At 36.5% G+C, this 23,577-nt stretch overlaps 2 protein-coding genes and 1 pseudogene across 10 annotated transcripts; 2 read left to right on the forward strand and 1 right to left on the reverse strand.

Moving 5' to 3' along the window:
- The first annotated feature begins 203 nt into the window (after positions 1-203).
- On the forward strand, positions 204-10,396 carry SSB (small RNA binding exonuclease protection factor La). The gene is made up of 12 exons (XM_081052152.1): positions 204-327; positions 1,907-1,978; positions 4,368-4,471; positions 4,563-4,737; positions 5,381-5,488; positions 5,592-5,692; positions 6,704-6,775; positions 7,101-7,143; positions 7,531-7,671; positions 8,027-8,213; positions 8,339-8,470; positions 8,747-10,396. The coding sequence occupies exons 2-12, from the start codon at positions 1,916-1,918 to the stop codon at positions 8,833-8,835; spliced, it is 1,215 nt and encodes a 404-aa protein (XP_080908278.1). The 5' UTR covers positions 204-327; positions 1,907-1,915; the 3' UTR covers positions 8,836-10,396.
- On the reverse strand, positions 8,835-18,991 carry METTL5 (methyltransferase 5, N6-adenosine; the record flags this gene model as incomplete). Of its 8 annotated transcripts, none has more annotated exons than XM_081052157.1 (8): positions 18,782-18,977; positions 18,517-18,668; positions 16,562-16,676; positions 16,000-16,181; positions 14,925-15,007; positions 10,842-10,893; positions 9,327-9,376; positions 8,837-8,938 (listed from the first exon to the last, which is right to left on the reverse strand). In XM_081052157.1, the coding sequence occupies exons 2-8, from the start codon at positions 18,623-18,625 to the stop codon at positions 8,900-8,902; spliced, it is 630 nt and encodes a 209-aa protein (XP_080908283.1). In that variant the 5' UTR covers positions 18,626-18,668; positions 18,782-18,977. The 8 variants fall into 8 exon arrangements, with proteins under 8 accessions (XP_080908282.1, XP_080908279.1, XP_080908283.1 ...); XM_081052158.1 differs by having other exon boundaries at positions 18,915-18,967; XM_081052156.1 differs by having other exon boundaries at positions 8,835-8,938; positions 18,517-18,991.
- An 89-nt stretch (positions 18,992-19,080) lies between these two features.
- On the forward strand, positions 19,081-21,150 carry LOC308499187 (small ribosomal subunit protein eS4-like; annotated as a pseudogene). Its single transcript, XR_013995428.1, has 3 exons — positions 19,081-19,137; positions 19,410-19,458; positions 20,221-21,150. The product of XR_013995428.1 is annotated as a small ribosomal subunit protein eS4-like (transcript).
- Positions 21,151-23,577: the final 2,427 nt, after the last annotated feature.

Below are 23,577 nucleotides of genomic sequence, written 5' to 3' on the forward strand. Positions count from 1 at the left end.
AGGAAGGGCTGGAAATACAAATGCCGTCCAAAGATACCTAAAAATAAATATTTATCATAACATCCTCCAACACCCTGCGGATATTGTAACCCGATTCTCAGGAGTGTGGGCGGGACTCCGCGAGCCGTGGGAGCCCGCGGCCGGAGCGCATGCGCATCGCCGGCTTCGGCGCGCCCCAAACCCCGCCCATTCGAGCCGCAAGGGCTGCCGGGACTGACCCCATCTTCTTTGCGCGCGTTAGGCCAGCCGGCTTCGCTGGGAAGTCCGTGTGTTGTTGTCGCTCTTAGTGATCCTGCGGCCAGGCTCTGCGGGTCCCGGACCTTAAAGGTGAGCAACTCGCCGCACCTAAGGAGGAGAAGGTATAAAAGGGTCTGCTTTGCGTGGTGCGCGACGGCGCGTTCCCTTTCTTTGCTGCCTCATGCTGGGCGCTTTCGGTCCTCGCCTTCCTCTTGTTCGGATCGTGCGCCGCGTGGGCCGAGGCCCCAGGCAGCGCGCTGGGCGGAGAGCGGACAGGGGCCCCGGTCCCGAATGCAGGAGCCTGGGGTTCCCTGCACGTGGCTGGGACTCAGGCGAGCCAATGGTTGCTTTGGGACGGGGCTCCGGCGGAGTCTCTGGACAGAAGCTTCCCGCGTCCCCACTGCGTCTGTGAAGTTCCTGCCTCCACCGCCTTCCAGTGTCGCCGAAGGGGACGTTTCGGGCCAGCGTGCGAGATTCTGGGGAGATGGGTGCGGGCTGAACTCGGGAGGGTTGTTTGAATCATGGGACAGAGTGGAGGCCCGAGAATCGGGGCTGTGGGTGTTCCCCTGGCATAACACCGTAACTATCTTGGATTTTTAGGGTCCTCATTCACTCATATTAAGGCTTCTGTGTGAAATGGATAAGTGTGGCTAATATTTCACATGTAGTTGTACATTGCGGGAAAGTACATGATGAAACGACGTTGGGTAGGCCTAAGAAGTCTCGTAGGGGCTAAGTAGTTCTTTTATTTCACCCTTCGCTTTACAAGGGGCCCCAGATCATGATAGTAACTGGGGAATGTAGATTGTGTTCGACAAACCAATGCACAAGATTGAGCAACCTTTGTAGTGGCATGTGCACCGTACAAATCCCTGTGAGAGCTTCCAGTGTGCATCTAGCTCACTGCATAGTAATCGCCATGTGTATGCTGGTTACACCAGGTGTAAGGGATGCTTCCAATAAGTGTACCACGAATGGTTCATCACTAGGGAGAACTAATGGCAGAGATCCTCAATGAATTGTTATATACTTTTGTACAATGTGGATGACAGGGTGGCTTATAGAGCACTAGAGGCTAGTAATTTGAAGTGAGAAGATTGGGTTTTGTGATCCCTGGCAAACTAACCTCACAGCCTCCTTTTTTTCTGCCCTGCTGATCAGGAAACTGGATGAAGATGAACCAATACCTTAGTGAATTAGTAGGCCTATCCCCAGTTTCTCGTCGCTTTAGTGTCCCCAGGCTGTATAATTGTCATTTTCGTATGTTCCTGAATGTACAATTGAGCCCTGACTGTAATATGTGAATTTTATTTCCACCCTAAAGTTATGATATTTAATGTTTGCTGACAACAAGTTTTTGGTAAGTTAGCTCTGAGTAATTTTAAAAGATCCACACCAAACGAGTAGGACTGAGATGCATAATGAAGATAACCACTTGTTTTGTTATAGAAGATGGACCAGTGATTTACTGATAGTCTTTCATTTTCCATCGGTTATTCCAAAGATTTCTGTTGTTTAAATTTGAGAATTGAGTAGAGAAATTGAACCTGTGAAATTAAAAATTCTTGATTTTTAAGAAAACAATGGGATATTGATAACTTTAAAACATTCTTTTTCTGATCTTGAGTTTTATGTTAAAAAAATAATGCCAATTTGGGAAAATTTACAGATAGCCACAATGGCCGAAAATGGTGATGAAAAAGTGGCTGCTCTGGAGGCCAAAATCTGTCATCAGATTGAGGTATGATCCTTGTGCTATTCAACTGCAAATCAAGCTCTTTGAAAGGAAATTTAGGGCCTCAAAACAAATAACAGTAAGAACATTTAATTTTAGTACATGTGTTGATCTATTCAACATTTAGCTTGTCTTTGAGTCTTAGAATTAGATGTACATACAATGGTATATAGTTTTATATTGGTCGAGCCAGTTTATGAAACTAAAGGACTACAAACACTTGAAAAGATAATACTATAGACTTTTTTTCTTTAGTTTCCTAGTTTATGAAGTAAGGATAATAGAAGTACCTTCCTCATAAAGTGGTTGTGAGGATTATGTTATTTACCAGGTTTCCCCGAAAATAAGATCTAGCTGGACCATCAGTTCTAATGCGTCTTTTGGAGCGAAAATTAATATAAGACACTGTCTTATTTTACTATAATACAAGTCTGGGTCTTATAACATAATAAATATATAATATAATATATGTAATATAATATAATACCGCGTCTTATATTTTTGCTCCTAAAGACATATTTGAGCTGATGGTCCGGCTAGGTCTTATTTTCGTAGAAATACGGTAATACAATATAAAACATTTAGTAGAGTGGCACTTAATAACATAAAAATCCTTTGTAAAGTACCTTCCTTATTAAATAATACTTAATATTTTTGAAGTTCCTATTTTTTCTGCCCAAAGAATTTTTCTCAGCTATTGCAATATTTTTTTTTCAATGGCTGAGGAAAGGCAGTAAGTGGTGGCCCCTCCAGACTAGCTTTTTTTTTAAAGGAGGGCGCAGCTCACACTGGCCCCTGTGGGGATCGAACTGGCAACCTTGGTGTTATTAGCACCACGCTCTACCAACTGAGCTAACCAGCCACCGCTGTTGTAATTTTTAAGAGTATCTATTTTCAAAGTCCTCAGCATTTTTTGAACTTAAGTATTTAAGTTGAAGATTTATAGTCACAATAATATGATTTATATTCTTACTAAAGAACTTCAGATCCTGTACTTTGGTGTGTTTTTTGGCAACTCGCAATTATTTTTTAATTTCCACTTCTCTGCCATTTTAAATCTCCTATATTGCAACTTTTTGTAATGATTTCTTTATAATTGTGAAGGAAAATTACAAATTATTTTGTGTTTAATATTTAGAACAATAAAAATATGTATAAAGAAATAGTGTCCCTTCTACAACCTGCTACCTCTCTCAAATCCCACCCTCCTGAGGTAATCAAGGTTAAAAGCCTAATGAATATCCTTCTACACTAACATACATTTTGGAGGAGTAGTTTTGTCATCAATAAAATACCCAATCCCCTATTTGATATGTAGGATATTTCCATTATTTTTAGTTGTATTAGTTTTATGATGAATATCTTTATCTATAAATCTTAGTAAACATGTTTACTGACTTAAGATAAAATTCCTAAAAGGAGATGTACTGGGTCAAGGGTTATGCACGTTTTTAAAAACTTGCAGTACTTATTGCTAGTTTATGTCTCTGGCATGACCATTTCTCTGCGTTCAGGCCTAGGTTAAGTGTTCTTGTTTTTAGAATTTTGGCCAATTTGTTAGGTGAAAAATGCCATTTCATTGCTTTAATTTACATTTCTTTGAACTTTTTATGTTTATAGTCCATTTTTAGTTTTAGTAATTTTTAAAAACATTCTTTACTCATTCTTTTAAGGTTTTTGGTTTTTTATAAGAATTATAACAAACTTCTGTGTTTGTGTTTCTGTGTTTGTTTTTTATAAGAATTACTAACAAACTTCTGTGTTTGTCTTTGTGTTTACTTTTTATGCTACTTTTGTCATTCCAAGAAGTCACACCTAGGGCTTTTCATATATAGTTTTTTTCCTTGCATTTATACTGAAAAAGGGTGACTGCTTAGATATATGCTCACCTGTTTTTTTAACTTTATAAAATAGAGCTCTGAGCATCAGTCTGTTTACTAGATGGGTTACTGATGAGATCCTGAATCATTTAACTACAAAATCTGGAAGCTTCTCAAAGGCTAATAAAAAAATAAAAAGGAAATAAAAGAACAAAAAAAATAGTGATTAACCAGATTATTCCAGTTTTTTTAAACTTGACAATACGTTCTTTCCACACTGATTTGAAACGAGGTTTTTCACATACTAAATCCTTAAGTAGGTATTTGTCGTAAGGCTTTCTAGTCTGTTGGCTTATCTGTTAATTACATTCTTTCAGTAATCAAGTTTTAGTTTTATCTTTTTGTTAATTTGTATTATATTTTATTAAGTGTATTTAGGAGAAAATATTTATTGCCTCTTAAGTTATGACATGTATTTTTAAAGAATAGAACTTGGTGATGTAATGGTAATAAAAATAAAATCTAGGATTGGAGTATTACACAATGCTCTGAAATATATTATAATTATTTTGCAGTATTATTTTGGTGACTTCAATTTGCCACGGGACAAATTTTTAAAGGAACAGATCAAACTGGATGAAGGTTGGGTACCTTTGGAAATAATGATAAAATTCAATAGGTAAAAAACCCTTTTAAAAGTCATCTTTAGATTTTCTGTCTACAGGTGTTACTTGCAAGTCTTACAGTACTTCTATGTCTATTTTCTTCAGGTTAAACCGTCTAACAACAGACTTTAATGTCATAGTAGAAGCATTAAGCAAATCAAAGGCAGAACTCATGGAAATAAGTGAAGATAAAACTAAAATTAGAAGATCGCCAAACAAACCCCTCCCTGAAGTGACTGATGAGTATAAAAATGATGTGAAAAACAGATCTGTTTATATTGTAAGTGGGCCTTTAATGCATTTGATTATATCTTACATTTATTTAGAAAGTACATACTGTAGAGTGGGTAAGAAAAAGGTCTCAGGAATCATAGTTTCACCACTTACTATATATATGTCTTTGGGCAGTGTTCTTAACCGCTCTGAGCCTTATCTTTATAAATGGGGATAATATTTTTCACCTTATAGAACTGTTGTGAGAATTAAACGAAAAACCCAAATACCACTGGACAAAATCTTCGGCATATTCTAAGCACCCAGTGCATATCAACTGTTCTTATTTATCAACAGCTAAACTAGTAATTTTCTTTAGCATACTAATTTTTTTATTCTTGAAAATTTCAGACATAAGAATAGATTGGATATATAATGTACATCATCGAACTTCAACGGTTATTAACATGATTAATCTTGTTCTGTCTCTGTTCAAACTGATTATTTTGAAGCAAATCCCAGATAAATGAGCCAATTTGATTGCATTGGAGAACAATGGCTCTTAACCAGAGCTGTTAAACATTTAAGAGACACAGAGCAAGAGTGAGATAGATAGAGAAGTATATCCTGCCTTCATTTCAAGACAAAATGAATCAGAATTTCTGGCAAATTGTTTACCTGATTTGTACATTTCTTCCTACTCTTTACAGAAAGGCTTCCCAACTGATGCAACCCTTGATGACATAAAGGAATGGTTAGAAGATAAAGGTCAAGTACTAAACATTCAGATGAGAAGAACGTTGCACAAAGCATTTAAGGTATGGCTACTTGATGTTACAGACCTTTTCCAGTTACAGACTTTTTCTAGTTGAAAATATATCAGACATATTAAAAAAATATATTTTCTTCCCCTTTTAAAAGGGATCAATATTTGCTGTGTTTGATAGCATTGAATCTGCTAAGAAGTTTGTTGAGACCCCTGGCCAGAAGTACAAAGACACAGATCTACTAATACTTTTCAAGTAAGTCTTTTTGCGATGTTTCTCTGGCCACTTAGTTATATGGAATTGACACACTGGGGTAAGGAGCATGGATTACATTTCCTGTAAGGACAGTATTTTTTGTATCCATAGGCATCCTTTGAGAAGTGCTTGAAATTTGCTTAGTGGAAACTGTTAGTCCTTTGAGACTATAAGGAAGTGTTTATTAGTACCTTTTCTCTGTCAGCAACTAATAAAGAAGGTTAAATTTTAGTACTTATTTTGCATCTAAAATTTCTAATCAGGCTGCATACTAAAATTTGAGCTGTTGGTGTGGCTAGAGAGTAAATCACTACAATTTTTATCCTTGTTTCTCATAGTCTGTATATAGGCCTATATTTTTATACAATACAAAGGATTATTTAATAAGGATTTCAGATCACATTCTTTAATATGTGTGTCTAAAATGAGGACAAACCAGAGCATTTTCATGATAAAGTTAGGATCATAGTCCTCCACTCTTGCATTCAGTCTTCTAAACGCTGTGTGTTAAACCTAGTGTGTTAAACCTAGTGGACTGAGACGCACTGTGATGACGCTGTCAGTGTGAAACCCTGAAATATATTTTTTAACATGTGATTTTCATAATTGCTTATTCTTGGGTCTCAGGGATTTTCGAATTTTCTCCTTTTGTGAAATGAACTCTATAGAAAACTAGGAAACATTCAAGTATTTTACATAACTACTTTTTTTCTATACATGAATGATAAATAACCAATGAGATTGTTAATGGATGTGAGGTTTCTTTGGGAAAATATGAGTTGTTAAAAACATTGTACACTTTAAAATGGTGAATTTTATGGCAGGTGAATTATTTCTTAGTAAAGCTGTTAATTTTTAAAAAGAGTAATTTCCTTGGCATCTTTTGAATTTTTAGGTAATAATTATGTTGATAGAGTATGTTGTGACATTCCTTACACTATGTTTTAAATCATTGAATATAATTTAAAATCTTTGTTCTCATGAATTTAGTCTCTGTTTTGTGTACTTTAGGGAAGATTACTTTGCAAAAAAAAATGAAGAAAGAAAGCAAAATAAAGTAGAAGCTAAATTACGAGCTAAACAGTAAGTATACTGAGCCAGTCATAACCTTTTTAATTCCTTAAAGCTTTGACAAGGGTCGATAGCGGTTCTGGGAAGTGGAGCTGATAATGAGCTCTGAAATGAATAGGAATAGGTCTTTTTTTTACTAGTAAAACATGGAAGTCTTAAGCTGCCTTGATAATCTGGGGGCCATATTGTACTCTAGCACTGAACAATCAGAAAACCTAAGGACTGGCTTTGGTTACTAAATATTAATAGTTTAGTGATCATGAGCAAGGTTAACTATCAGGATTTAATTTTCTTAACATAGTATATGGAAACATTCTAAATACATTTTCATTTGTAGAGAGCAAGAAGAAAAACAAAAGTTGGCAGAAAATGCTGAAATGGTAAGTATCTATTACTGGGATCTAAGAAATCTATGGCTCACAGTTATGAGAATAAAGTCTGAGGGCTTTTTGCAGAAAATATGTAAGCAAGTCTGTAGTTGTCATTGCACTAAATCGCCAAATATTGCCTAAAATTATTCTTTATCCAGAGATAATTTAATAACCAGATTTATATAATTAATATGTACATAACTAATTAAATGTTACTTGTTGGAAAAATAAGTTAAATCAGAAGCCATTGTAGAACAAAGGATGACAAAGGAAATGAACCATTAAATTAGCTTCCAAATAGCATTTTCGTTTCTAGCCTTTTAATTGTATAGGTATAGATGGTATAAGCCATTTCTGATTTGTGGTTGTTTTTGAGAAACTTGTATATTTTCACAGAAATCTCTAGAAGAAAAGATTGGCTGCTTGCTGAAATTTTCGGGGGACTTAGATGATCAGACCTGTAGAGAAGATTTGCACATCCTTTTCTCTAATCATGGTGAAATAAAATGGATAGACTTTGTTAGAGGCGCAAAAGAGGTTTGGAAACATTCATATACCTTTCTAGCAATGTTTTAAAATCCATAGAAATTTATCTTTTGGTATAATTAAAATTTTATTAATGTGTTTATGAAAATGGTTTCTACTTGATCATTTGTCCATTTTATTACTGTCACTCAATGTGCGCTATCTGGTGTTTTCTCAGTTGTGCTGTGAATAATTGTTGGTGTCAGTCAGTGACTGCAAGTTTTGTAGTAACTTCCTGATGTTTAGTAAAATTCATTGAAACTGGGAATGCCATGGAATATTTGCAGGGAAGGAAAAATTACTTTGAAGGAATTAACTGTGGGGTTAAAAACTCAAAGGTGTGACTTTTATTTTGTCTTTGGTGTAGGGAATAATTCTATTTAAAGAAAAAGCTAAAGAAGCACTGGATAAAGCCAAAGATGCAAATAACGGTAACTTACAATTAAGAAACAAAGAAGTGACATGGGAAGTACTAGATGGAGATACGGAAAAAGAAGCATTGAAAAAAATCATAGAGGATCAACAGGAATCTCTAAACAAATGGAAGTCAAAAGGTCAGTTCTGATTTTTCTCTGATAGTCTGGTTATTTTAATTCATTTGCTTGAGTAAAAATTGTGTTCAAAGATACAAGAGATTTGAAATATTTCTTCATTGATTTCTCAAATTATGTCTCTGCAGGTCGCAGATTTAAAGGAAAAGGAAAGGGAAATAAAGCTGCCCAGCCTGGGTCTGCTAAAGGAAAAGTAGCATTTCAGGGCAAGAAAACTAAATTTGATAGTGATGATGAACGTGATGAAAATGGTGCATCTGGTAAGTTTTTCTAAGTTTTTGGTACTTTCATGACATTATTTGTGGGAGAGAACAGTGATAATGGTTTTTTAACTTCTGTATGAGTGACATTCTCGGATTACTGTTTACCTTTGTTATGCTGTTTTATAAGTGGAAAACAAGGATGTTTGGAAGATAAGTTTAGATAGCCGAAGGTCTGTACGAAAGGAAAACTTTTTCTTATTAATAATTATGAATTATGGTCAATATTAGAGTAAGGCTTACAGTGCACTTAACAAAAATTCTGTTATTGTATAGGAGCAGTAAAAAGAGCAAGAGAAGAAACAGACAAAGAAGAACCTGCATCAAAACAGCAGAAAACAGAAAATGGTGCCGGAGACCAGTAGTGTAGCAAACACATTTTTTATTCATTTTAATTAGGTTTTCAGCTGCTTTTGTCTTTGGAAGCTTTTAAAAAGAAAACCGAATTAGGTCTACTTCGATGTCCACCTGTAAGAAAGGAACATTTTTGTTGTTTACCTTGTCTTTTTTTGTTATCCAAATGAGCATTTTTTAAAAAAATGTATAGTTCTGTATGTGTTATTTCAGATGATTCAAAATGAAAAGAAAGATTTCTTGTACTAAATTGCCTTTGTAATATGAGAATGTATTAGTACAAACTAATAAAATATATACTATATAAAAAGAGCAAAAACTTAAGTTTTATTTATTTTTTCCTGCCCAAAACATTTGAGAAAGAATTTACCTTAAACCAAAGTATTGGCTGTTGGTTATAGGCCCGTCCCATAATCTGTCTCCTAGGCTGGCTTTCTGTATTTACTTGGGCAACTTAATAACATTAGAAATAATTACTTATTGTAAACTTCAAGAGACTTACTGATTTCTTTTTATGAAATTTGTATGATGCTGGCAGGTCATATCGCAGCTCTATAAAACAAAAGTCATCTAAGGATAATATTTCCAAGCATTTATCACCCTTGACTAAAAAAAAATTAAGAAAGCACTAAATGCTGGTAAACTGAACATTTTAGACCTGTCACTTTAACTTGGTATTATTCAAGGGCTGACGACATATTTCCAAGATTAGCCATGGCAAACAGATCGGCATTTCTGCTGTTTTGATCATTTATACCAAAATTTGAGGTTATTAGGAAGAGTTTAGAAGGATAAAAAATAGATAAGTTTATCCTATGAAAATGATAGTACCTTCCTAGTTTTAATTTCCTAATCTATAACCAGCAATTTCATAACAACTATGCTTATTTAAAAATTATGTTGTCTGGGTTTTAGTAATGGTAGTAAGTAGCTAATTACAAGCTCTCAAATGAAAACCCATTTTTCATATTCTAAATAATGTAGGTTCTCCAAACTTACTACTAGTCATTTTAAAGGGATGACAGACAATGAGTCTACCTACCCTTCATATTTTACAACAAATTCTAACTCTCTGGGTCACATCTCAAATTTTAATGTGCAATCAAATCACTTCAAGTCAAGTCTTGTTGAGGGGCAGATTATAATTCGTTAGGCCTCGGGGGGAGCCTGAAATTCTGCAAGTCTAACAAGCTCCCAAGGGATGTCAATGCTGATGAGCTGAGGCCCATATTTGAAGTAGCAAGGCCCTGGCTTGGTACACTACTAACCTAGGGTACGTCATGTTGCATATTATACTCCCTTAAGGAAGGACAATACTGAATATAACAGGAAGACTGATCTTTTACACATTACTAATTATAATGAACAGTAACATCTAATTATATGGTTAACACCATAGTGCTAATCCATAATTTATTATGTAAAACACATTTCCCCCTCATTGTACTCTTATTTCAGGCTTTTCAGAATTATTTGGATTAGTTAGCTTCTAGCTGTATGCTTTCCCCATTTTGATGTTTGTGAATATTATCCAATTTACTAATAAAAATGTATCAAGCATGATTTACTCACATTGTGGATGATTATATTCTATCTCCTACTAAAAAAGAAAGCTTCATGTTACTGACTTCAGGGGCAATTAGAAAATTGAAATAGGGAATCCAGGCATAATCTCGTGGTATTTTCCACAAATGGATTTCAAACTGAGGTTTGACCAACTCCAAGCACAAGCTCTTCAGTCACTGGGAAGTGATGTAGGATTCTGTTCGAGCCTGGAGTGATCAAATGCTTTGGTACGATTAGAAATTTTCAGTAAAATGCATAAATTAGGACAGCGTTAGGCAAACACTGGTACCCTACCTTTACTCCATTTGCTACCCAGTACCAACCATGCCATTTTGCCACACTGAAAAATGATTTACAGTATTCTTCCTCAGCATCTGTGTAAAAATGCTGGTTCACCTAATGCATGGTAGCTTTCTTAGATAATTTAAGATTTAGGAGAAAATTGTCTTACCTGCAATAATATCTATCTTGATTTTCCATTCTGCAGCTTTCTTTTGAATATGCTGAACATAAATAACATGTTAACGTGAGCTGATTTTTAAATCTTTAAAAATTGTTTTTACTAATATTTGATACTGTTTTCAAGCTTTTAAAATTTCATTAGAATTTAGACCCTTACATTTTTTTCAATTGGATAGATAGTATTTAGAAAATAAATGAAGTCATTTCAATATACTGGGGGTGCCAAAATAATGTATACACATGACTTGTATTCATCTTTTGTTATTGGTATACATTGAGTACATTACAATTTCAATAGTTTTTTCCTTCCTTAAAATTGTATACATATTTTTGGCACCCTGCATTTAACCATTTGAGCCAAATTACATGAAATCCAAGTAATAAAGTATGTACAACTAGTTATGTATCATCAGTATATACACCTATCCTGGAAACCAACGTATCTGTTTCCGTGAGCAGGCAGTTCAGTGGCAGTGTGGTATAGTAGTTAAGAACATGGTCTCTGGAATCGGACAGCCTGCATTTGAACTACAGTTCTGCTGTTTATTACCTATGTAACCCTGTGCTAATTACTCATCTGTGCTTTAGTTTTCTCATCTATTAGGATGATAATGGTATCTCATCAGATTGTTGTGGAATATGAAAAGTGCTTTGAACTGTCCTGGCACACGGTAAGTACTAAATGTTAGCTATACGTCTAAAATTCTTCAACCTCTTCATAAAGTTTTTGGTTGTTAATTTGTTGTAAAAATCACTTTATGAATTTAAAAAATATATAATACTCCAACATTAACAGGAATGGAAAAAAGTTACCCATACTTCCCTAAATAAGTTACATGCATAATTTTTTAAAAAATTATAATAGATATTTATTTAAAGTAATACATTTGCAGCCCAGATAATTCTAAATTGTACATTTCAGAGTTATACAACATCATAAAAATACTTTGAAGATAGCTGCATCCAAACATTTCCTTTACATGATTATTTCTTTGCCCATTCTTCTCTCTCTTTTCTTTCCCGAATAACCTCGTTCAGATATGGTTCAAGGTAGAATTTATTCTCCTCATATTTTGTCAACTGCTCTTTAGGCAAGATCTGCTGCCTCATGGTCAGGTCCAATGCTCTTAATTCGAAACACCTGTCATTATACAAGTTCTCAGGAAGCCTTCTTATTGCTTCTTTTACATCTTCATCCACATGTATTGTGTCATCGTACATTAACCCCAGTTTATTAAACCCTACGGCATTGAAATACCATTTTCGAATACCCTCTAGCCACCGGTTGATACTGCAACAGCAGGCCTGCTTGCCATTTTGGCCCGTGAACCCATGCATAATTTTTTACGAATACTGATACCAGTATTTCATATTACAATCATTTTTGTTCATGGTGGTAGCATTCATAATACTTAAGGCATCAAGTTGATTGATAAACTACTTAACTTGCCCTAAATTTTAGGTTTAAATATTTGTTATAAACAATACTGACAATATGTTTATGCTTATAGTTTTTTCTTGAATTTAATAAATAATCCTAATTTGGGCATATTTTCCCCCTAGTTTGGGACCTATTTCTATATAAGGATACAGCCTTGAATGTAAATGACATTGTAATTTAATGGAATCTTAGGATCTCTGACAAATCTGTAAGAAGTAAATTATGAAATTTCTTAGCTATTTAAGCCCTAAGGTTAGTGAAAGAGTTTTTAGACTTTATACAATGGAATGTGGTTCATTCTGGCGGAGATGTCAAAGAATGAATGGGCTAAGCTTGGGATAAACACTGAAAGAACAGAGGCTGGCTTATCTGCTTTGCTTTAACTATGAGCCAAGAACTAAATTTTCAAAATGCCTAATGAAGAACAATAGGGCAACAGCTTTGAGAGTCACACAGCTAATTATTAGCGTATCTGCTAAGATACACTTACATTTTACCTAAATATTTATCAAAAAATTACTCTATACAAATGCACCTGTAAGCATTTTTAAAAGACAAGGGTCTACAATTAAGGGGTCTGGGATAAACTTCAGTGACTTCAGTGATGTTACTCATTATATAGAATACTTAAGCAAAATTACCACAAACTTATAGCAGATATAGCTACAACATAAAATAGGGACTGTATTAATGTTAGAAGTTCATCCCCCATCATACCCCCTTCATGTATGCATAATATATACCAGATTAATTTCTTTAATAAGTCACTGTGCTAATGGAAATAATCACTGTCTAAAATGCACTTAATGAAATAATTTGCTTAAAATCCAACTATTAAGCCAGCCAAGGCAATGCTGATAATGCTGCCTTCTAATGGTGGAATATGGTAATATCAAACAACAAAGAAGGGAGTTCCTTGGTAAGTGGCTATAGGAGTTCATTCAATTAGACTTTGCTGCTTAATTGCAGTTTTTACTGGCATATTTTGCATGGTCTGCATGAACTGTATATGAGTGACAAAATTTATATTATGCAAGCTGTGCAGAAAAGAGTTCATAGCAGGCATGACTGCTTATTCTTAAAAGGCCTGCATATAAGGTTGGCTAGTGGCTAGAGTATTATGGGAACTTAGATTTTGGGAGGGTTTTTACTCCCCATCTCCTTAATTAATAACTGTGGCACACTGCTTAAACTGTTCATGCTGAATACCTGTTTTGCTCCTGGAACTCCAGAATTTGGCTATGTGCTAGGCATGGGGTGGTGCATACATAATCAGTCCGCAATAAAAACGTTGGGCACTGAGTCTCTAACGAGCTTCCCTGATTGACAGCATTTCACATGCTTGTTACAGAAATTCACTGCAGGGAAAATCAAGTGCATCATGTGTGACTTCACTGGAAACTTGTACCTGGTTTCCCCTGGACTCTGACCTTTGCACCTTTCCCTTTGCTTTTGCTCTATATCCATCAGCTGTAATAAATCATAGCCATGAGGATGACTGTATGCTGAGTCCTGTGCGACTTCCTTGAAAATCATCAAACCTGAGGATGGTCTTGGGGACCTCCTCAAGACAAGATTTTTAGATACCAATAATCACTCGTGTTTGCTTTCACATATCAAATGGAGATTTATTTACCAGTAAAGTTCTGTTCTGTTCTGCTGCTTATCTACATGTTAGCAGTATACATTTTTTAGCTATGTAATTTTATAGTTTTAAAGGGATGTTAGATTACCATATATTCAGAATTATTTCCAACTGGATTCCAGTACATTGTATTTATACAAAATGTTTTTTCCTATAAAACTTCCTTAAAATCTCTTAATACATGTATGATTTAAAATCTCTTAATACATGTAATACATAATAGTTAACAGAGCAATTACATATGCCAGATACTATTCCAAGTGCTTTGTAAATACCGACTCATTTCATTCTCATAACAGTAGATGGTACTCTCAGTTCCTCATACTCCCAGAGTACAGGTGAGTACGGTATAGGTGATGAACCTGAACTCAAGTACCTCAACCAAAATAACAACTGAGAAGCAGCAGATTTTGTTCTCATTCCGGCTCTATAGTTTCCGTTCTCGATCACCATGTTATACTGACATCCCAAAAATGTACCACCCCTGCCCCCAATTTTCTGGAATACATCTTATACACCCTCCTCCCATGTGTTATATGTTGGCAAGAAGAATAATGGAAGAGGTGGGTTTTAAACAGATCAGTTTAGGTCCAGGCTCAGTGTTCTTAAAAACCAGGACTTACTGCCCCCCTTTGTGCACCAGGCCACACAGGGACACTGGGACTACAGGCATTAACCACGACTTACCGAGGCAAACAGGACGTATTGTAACCTTAGTTATACCATACTTCTCTACTCCTGAATTATAGTCTCTTTCCTAGCAACAATTCCTGTCTGAACAAATCTTTGATAAAAGAAATGATACGGGCTGGAAGAAAGCTCATCACAAACGCTAGCCAGTTAAAGGAAAAAGTTCAGTTTCTAGTGCCAGATATTAAAAAAGGTCAGGAGAAACGGATACGCTGGTATTTAGTATTCACAGCAAATCCTTAAAACACTGCCATGAATTTAAAAATAAATGACAGAATAGCGTAATTTAAACTTACCTCTCTAGTTGAGGATTTGTGTAGAGAATACACTGCTGTTCTTGCCATTTCCAAAGCAGTCTTCAGAAATGTCATATCTGTCCCTGTTAAGAGTAGAAAAAGTTCCTATGTATATTATATGCCTGTTTTCAATGAATACCAGGTATTAATAAATAACCAAAATAGCCACTTAGCTATTTGGTTATTTATATAACCAAATAGCTCTGTTAACTATTATTACTTTAAATCATACAAAATAGCAAAAAGATGGTACACATTAAGTAAAATATCCAAATATCTCAAAGTTGACAGAATAAAACCAGAATTATACTGTTAAATAAGGCTGAAGTAAAATTTTAGTATATTCCAAATTAATGACTTTCAAAGAGAGTAGAATGGAATAGATAGAGTAGTAATCAGAATGGGGGTTTGTGTGGAAGCAAGGACTTTTTAAACTGTCTTGTCTTTTCCTCCTCTTTCTGACTTCCAATTCTCCCTGTCCACAGCATACACACAAAATAAATAGCCATAGAGTCACTGTTACTAATGGGTACATGTTGAAAATCTAGGGTGTGTTAAGGCATCAAAAAGAGGTTCTAAAAGTATAAAATCCTTTATAGATTCAATATCATAAGAGTTAGGTAAGTCGTTGAAAATGGAGTATAAATAAATGAATAAAAATACTATTCATTTAGTAAAAATTTATAAAAACAAAGACTGAAAAATTCCTTATCCACGCCTTAAACAAGTTGAAATTGAATTTGTAATAACTATAAAGGTAAGAAATTGATTTATTTACTATAGAGTGATAAAATTGCTTAACCTAAGCAATGATAAATTGGTTTTAAAAACTTGCTTTTCTTCTATAGCATACAGAATATAGTCAATGTTGCAACAACTATGTACAGTGCCAGGTGGGTATTAGACTAATTGGGGGATCACTGCATAAGTTATATAAACGTCTAGCCACTATGCTAGCCACTACACCTGAAACTAATATCAAATAATACTGAATGTCAACTGTAACTGAAAAAAAATTATTAACGAAACTTGCTTTTCTACAAATACACCAGTACACCTTATTCTTGTTACTAACCTTTATTATTTTTGGTCCCAAAGGGAGGATTCATAATTACTGTATCAAATGACTTGGATATTCTGTTAGATAATAAGCACACATCACATTGAACCATGTCAACATTTGTTAACTCAAATTCTTCCACATTCCTATTAAATATTTCCAGTGCATCTTCATCTATGTCAAATCCAACACATAACCTGTAAATATAAAACACACACAGTGTAACTACTTTTAGCTCCCAAGTCAACACAATAAAATTAAAACCATAATCTTTTCAACCCAACAGGCCAAGAGTGAGTGCTACCTTTCAACAGCGTGATTTCCCAACCTGGCAGGTGTTGAAAACTCAGGTTTGTATAAAAAGGGAGGTGGTATCTGACTGCTACTCTTACCATTTTGTTACCATTTTGTTTTTTAGTTTGTTTTGATGTTCTGCTCATTCAAAATGTACTTATTATCAGATTCTTGCTCCCCTTACCTCATACTTGTCAAATCCTGTAAATATAATCAGTTGATCCTATTTACACTTCTTATTAAAGTCAACCCATACCCAAGTAGTATATATTGGATCACTTACCCTGCTCCTAACATTGCAGTTCCGATGCTAAGCACTCCACAACCACATCCTAGGTCTGCAACCACTTTATTTTCAATGTCATCATATGTATTATGAATTGTATAGAGCATACATGCTAAAAGATCAAAAAACATATTAGAGAATAAGCAAGTTGATGACCAAAATCCAATTTGTGCAAATGACTCTAAAACAATTTCTTGCATTATTTAGTCCTTTTCCATATGGTGTTCCAGATAATTAGAAAACATAAGGCATTATACCTTGGTATGTAGTAAGAGGCCTCAAAAAATACAGTAACACATACCAGTGGCTCCCCAAAACTAGTCCACTGACAATGCCAAGAAAGACAAAACTTTTGAGGTAAAATGAGAACAATATGGTCAAAATGTTTCATTTTTCCTTATCCTGTTTAAAACATTGCCATACACACATATTCTTTGAGGTTGAAATATTACTCTTATGAAAGAATGGTAAAGTAGGTTTTAAAAATATCTTTCCTTATCAATATATAAACTTGGCAACCCTACATTAGTCTCCAAAATTATTTTGAAATTTTACTGATCTGTGAATCTATAAGTCAGGGAACCACTAATATCAAACAAAGCATTAACATTAAAATGGCACAGTACTTTTTTGCAAAACATTTGTCATCAGCCAAGACAGGTACGGTAAGTTTAAGCCATAATGGGAAAAGACCTACATCCACAATAGCCTTTACACACATACATTTATGATCTATGAATACATATAACCTACTAATGAAGGCTGATTAGAGAACTATTAAGGAGCAGAGCAGAAGCTGCCGTGATTGGAAAGGGATCTTTCAAATGCACAATGGCCTGGGATATACTGAAGTGTTGCATGAATAAGATCACTGATCTCTCCTTGTGGGGATATATGAACCCAGCAAGGATTACTGGCCATCACTGATGCCCCAGGATCCAGAGGTTTTTATCAAAAACAATTACAGGACATCTCAGGCTGACAGCGCTGTCCTTATTGCTGCAGGTGTTAGTGACTCTGAGGAGGGTATCTCAAAGAATTAGCACTCATGTGCTTGTTACACATTGGATGTGAAAGTGATTTTTTTAAAAATTGGATTCCACTGAGAAACCCTATAGCCAGAAGACATTAAAGAAGTCATTATCTAAATTGAGAAAACTTGTCTTAACCCACAGTTTTATGCCCGTTTTTGGTTGGAATTAAGACAGTATTTCGGAGTTAAGTGCAGTGATGCACTTATTTTCCTTGACTTGCATTGGCAGCTTAGAAACAGAACTATGTTGGAGCTGGACAGGATTCCTCCTTGCAGGTGTTGCCAACAAGTACATTTCCTAAGACTCTTCAATACTTTCATAATACGTTTATTAAACGTGAATTTTTTTCCTGTACTCTCTCCTAGTATTTGTCTCGCGCATAAAGCAACATTGCTGATTCTCAGGTCATTTGTTAAAATTGAAATGCATCCTAATCTTTTATAGCACCTATTCTGGATTTGTTAAACTCAGTCCTTCAATGACTAAGTCTAGTATTCATTTCTAGAACAGAGTACAGCACAGGACTCCTTGTGCGGACAACTCCTTGAATTGATTCTTTTTTTTTTTTTTTTTGAATTGATTCTTATTTAGCAAATATTTCCTGAGCTCCAAACTAGGAATTCTTACAGGCACTTGGGATTATATGAACAAGACCAACAAATTCTTTGCCCTCGTTTATAGTGTTACGATAGAAACAGATTAAAAACACGTCTGACAGCGTTCAGGGCTATGCAAAAACCACCAAACAGTGCGATAAGTGCGTGTCTGTGTCTTTAGCTGTGTAGTCAAGGAAGCCCTCCCTAACGTGATATGTAATCTTACAGCAGATTTCCTCTAGACGTTCTTCGTATCTAAATAACTGTTCTAATTTCATACAGGACTACCCCGAGGCAAGGGCATGGTCACCAGCCGCCCTACCTGCAATGTGCGGCCTGGTCGGATACTGTTCTAGAAGTAGCTTGGGCTTTTCAAATCCATCCACTTGTTGCAGGCGACTCTCTAGCTCCTTAAGCCTTAATTTCTTCATTTTTTAAAAAAAACTGGGTTCTCAGGATTTCACGGCACTGGATCTGCAGAGAAATCTATTTACCCTTCATTTCCATCCACCCCAACCTTCCCCCGTCCCTTTTTTAACGCCGCAAGCCAGAGGCAGGGCATCGGACGCAGGGCGTTACGGACACACCGGCCCAGGCCGGTTCTACTCTCCTCCTTGCGCCAGGGGCGAGCGGAGCCTTGGATCAGCCCTCAACCCGCCCGTCTGCAGAGCATCCCGCGCGGATCTCGGGCTCCTCCCAGACCCGCAGAACTTCACACACCACGTATGGGAACCGCAAGAGACAGCTCGCGCCTCGGCCGGGGCCGGAAGCGCCGCTACGCACGCACGCAGGCACGCACGCACGCAGGCACGCACGCACGCACGCACGCGTCGGAGTCTAGTGGTCCCGTGCCCAGCGGCAACTGTCTTCCGACTGTCGGTTTCCGCCGGCGGCACGAAAGAACGCGTCATCAGCTTCCGCCCCGGCCCGGTCTGCGTCGTCGGTATCGCTCTCCCTTCTCGTGGCCGGGGCTTGTCCCAGGCTCCTGTTACTTGGCCATAACCCAAAAGGATGAGGGAGAGAGGGTGAAAGTGAGGGTGAAAGTTACGGTCACTTTGTTTTCATGGCCATTGTGGCCCTCTCTGCCTTCCAACTCCCCTCTCAAAAAGTAGCAGTCTCCACTCACTTTTGCCTCCTGGGGCCATTAGCATGCCCTACTTTATCATAAGTTTGTTTCCCTCTTTATAGGTTGTTTGTGTCGCTTATATCTCACAGATGGTGATGTGAGCGACGCTGGAAGAAGAGAATTTATATGAAGGAACGGGTAAGTAGTGGTGTCAGACGCTGCAAAGAGGTCAGGTTTTCATGGAGGAGGAGCCAGATCAAGGCGTAGTGGGTTTTGAACTGAATGGAAGCTTAGGAAGTAAAGTAAGTGAACAATTCCTAAGAAACGTGGCTATGAAAAGAGGAGTGAGAATAGTTGATGTTTAGTAAGATTGGAGGAAGCTTTCTTTTTTAATGGTAGGGGATGTGAATGTAGCTAAATTCAGACAGGTTAAAGGTAATAGAAAAGTAGGGGCTCAAAATACAAGAAAGGATTTTGAATGGCGTTAGGATCCTGAGAAGTGGGAGCCAGTGCCTAAGTGAAAGGATTGCCTATAATCTGGGGAATAAACCCTTTTCATTATAAAAGGAAAAAAAAGAGGAATGGATGGATGAGGATAAAGTAGAGGGAGTGGTCTTTGAGGCTGCTACTTACTATGAAAAGTAGTTACTTATTCATTACTTACTATGAATTCAAAGTTGTCTATTATGAGGGTTAAATGAGTTAGTACATATAAAGTTCACAGCACATAAAGTTACTACATAAAGTTATTTTCACATAACAAGTGTCCAATAAATGTTTGTTGTTGTTGTGGTGGTTGGTGGTATCTGTTGAGACGGAGGTGGCTGTAGAAAGGAGTGTGAACCAAGTGGATGATTGAAACCAGCTGGATATATGGAAGGACAATTGACCCATCTGAGGTTGAAGGCATTTTTTTTTGTATTTTAAAAAATTAAACTACTCTTTCCGTGCCCAGCGCAGCCATGGCTCGTGGTCCCAAGAAGCACCTGAAGCGTGTAGCAACTCCAAAGCATTGGATGCTGGATAAATTGACTGGTGTGTGTTTGCTCCTCATCCATCCACTGGTCCCTACAAGCTGAGGGAATGTCTCCCTCTCATCATCTTCCTAAGGAACAGACTGAAGTGTGCTCTAACAGGAGATGAAGTAAAGAAGATCTGCATGCAGCGATTCATTAAGATTGATGGCAAGGTCGAACTGATGTAACCTACCCTGCTGGTTTGATGGATGTCATCAGCATTGACAAGACCGGAGAGAACTTCCGTCTGATCTACGACACCAAGGGTCGCTTTGCTGTTCATCGTATTACACCAGAGGAGGCCAAGTACAAGTTGTGCAAAGTGAGAAAGATCTTTGTGGGCACAAAAGGAATCCTACATCTGGTGACTCATGATGCTCGCAGTATTCGCTACCCTGATACCCTCATTAAGGTGAATGACACCATTCAGATTGAGTTGGAGACTGGCAAAATTACTGATTTCATCAGGTTTGACACTGGCAATCTGTGCATGGTGACTGGAGGTTCTAACCTGGGAAGAATTGGTGTGATCACCAACAGAGAGAGGCACCCTGGTTCTTTTGATGTAGTTCATGTGAAAGATGCCATTGGCAACAGTTTTGCCACCCGGGTTTCCAACATTTTCGTCATTGGCAGAGGCAACAAACCATGGATTTCTCTTCCCCGTGGAAAGGGTATCCGCCTCACCATTGCTGAAGAAAGAGATAAGAGCCTGGTGGCCAAAAAGAGCAATGGGTGAAATGATCTCTAGGTGACATAATTGGAAGAGTCTTTGTACTTAAGATAATATAGCATGAAAAACATTAAAACTTTTATTTTGAGATAATTGTAGATTTATATGTAATTATAAAAAATAGCACATAGAAACCCTGTGTATCTTTTACTCAGTTTTCCTCAATAACACTTTGCAAAACTGTCGTACAGTACCAGCCAGGATATTGATGGATACAGTAAGGACATAGCATTTCCATTACCACAAAGATCCTTCGTGTTGTATCATTTACCCTCCTACAAGCAATGTATGAGGGTTCCAGTTGCTTCATCGCCTCACCGACACTTGTTATTTTCCATTTAAAAAATTATTGTTATCTTAGCAGGTATGAAGTAGCAATTCATTGTGGTTTTGAATTGCATCTCCCTGACGGCTGGTGGTGAGCATCTATTAATACACTTCTTGACCATTTCTATAGCTTCTTTGGATAAATGACAATCCAAATCCTCATTTGCTTATTTTAAAGTGTGTTATTAATGTTTTTATTTGTGAGTTGTAAAAGTTCCTTATGTATTCTGGACACTCGATCTTATCGGGTATATGATTTGCAAATAGTTTCTCCCATTCTGTTGTCTTTTTACATTCTTGATAGTGTCCTTTAACATGCAAAAGCTTTAAATTTCTGATGGTGTCCAAATCTATTTTTTAGGTGTTTTATCTAAGAAACTGTTGCCTTGAAAATTTAAAAGTCTTGAAAATTTACACCTATGTTTTTTTTCTAAGAGTTTTACAGTTCCAGCTCTTACACTTAGGTCTTTGATTGATCTTGAGTAAATTTTTGTATGTGGTATGAAGTGGAGGTACAAATTTATTCTTTTTGCATGTGGATATCCAGTAGTTTCAACATTACTAAAAAGACTATGTTTTCTACCATTGAATGGTTCTGGCATCCTTGTAGAAATCAATTGAGCATAGATGTATGAGTTTATTTCTGGACTCCCAATTTTATTTCATGATCTGTGTCTCTCCTTATGCTAATACCACACTGTCTTGATTGTTATAGCTTTGTAGTGAGATTTGAAATGGGAAGTGTGAATCTTTCAACTTCGTTCATCCTTTTCAAGGTTGTTTTGACTCTTTGGGTCACTTGCATTTCCATATGAATTTTAAGATCAACTGGTAAATTTTTGTGAAATAAGTATTTGGAATTTCCATCGGGGTTACAGTGAATCTGTAGAACAATTTGGGAGCATCGCTATCTTAATAATATTAGGTTTTCCAGTCGATAAACATGGGATACCTTTAAATTTATTTAGATTTTCTTTAATTTTCAACAATGTTTTATAGTTTTTAGTGTACAATTTTCATACTTTTCATTACATTTATTACTAAGTACTTTATTTTTGATGCTGCTATAAATTGTTTTCTTTATGTTTGGATTGTTCATTGCTAGTGTAAAGAAATACAATTGATTTTTGTTATTGATCTTGTATCCAGGCATTTTTCTAAACTTAATAGCTCTAATTGCATGTGTGAATTTCTCAGTATTTTCTATATATGTATAATGTCATGTTATCTTCAAATAAAAGTAGTTTACTTTTTCAGTCTGTTTTTTTTCTCCTTGCCTAGTTGCTCCGGGTAGAACCTCCTACTACAATATTGAATAACAGTGGTGAAAATAGGCATTCTTGTCTTATTCTTGATCTTAGAGGGAAAGCTTTCAGTCTTTTACTGTTAAGCATGGTGTTATCTGTGGATTTTTTTTTTTTAAAGATTTTATTGGGGAAAGGGAACAGGAATTTATTGGGGAACAGTGTGTACTTCCAGGACTTTTTTACAAGTCAGGTTGTTGTCCTTTCAATTTTTGTTGTGGAGGGTGCCATTCAGCTTCAAGTTGTTGTCCTTTCAGTCTTAGTTGTGGAGGGCGCAGCTCAGCTCCAGGTCCTGTTGCCGTTTCTAGTTTCAGGGGGCGCAGCCCACCATCCCTTGTGGGAGTCGAGGAATTGAACTGGCAGCCTTGTGGTTGAGAGCCCACTGGCCCATGTGGGAATCGAATCGGCAGCCTTCGGAGTTAGGATCATGGAGCTCTAACCGCCTGAGCCACCGGACCAGCCCTCTTTTTTTTAATTAAATTTTATTGGGGTGATTGTTGTTAATAAAGTTACATAGATTTCAGGTGTACAATTCTGTAATATGTGGGTTTTTCATAGATGCCCTTTTATCAGGTTGAGGAAATTTCTTCAAAAGCAGTAATTCTAATGCACCATTCTGCAAAGTTGTATTGTTTTTCCTCCTGAAATATAGAGGCAGGAGCAAGGAAGGAATGACAGTTGAATAGATTCAGGATAGTAGTTTTAACAGACGGATACAATAGAAGCATGAGAGAAAAGACTATGTGTGGTATTGGCAAGAGAATGGTTATAGTCGTGGACCAGGAAGTCTGTGGTAGGTGGAAAAAGAAGTGAAAAGAAAGGGGATGAGATTGAGGGGAACAACAGTTGAGGGGTGAGCACGTGATGATGTTAATAATAGGTTTAATGGATGAAACGGAGAGAGATCTAGAATGATATAGGTTGAATTCAAAGGAGG

This window comes from Rhinolophus hipposideros (genome assembly GCF_964194185.1).
Source record: "Rhinolophus hipposideros genome assembly, chromosome: 6".
Taxonomy (NCBI): Eukaryota; Metazoa; Chordata; class Mammalia; order Chiroptera; family Rhinolophidae; genus Rhinolophus; species Rhinolophus hipposideros.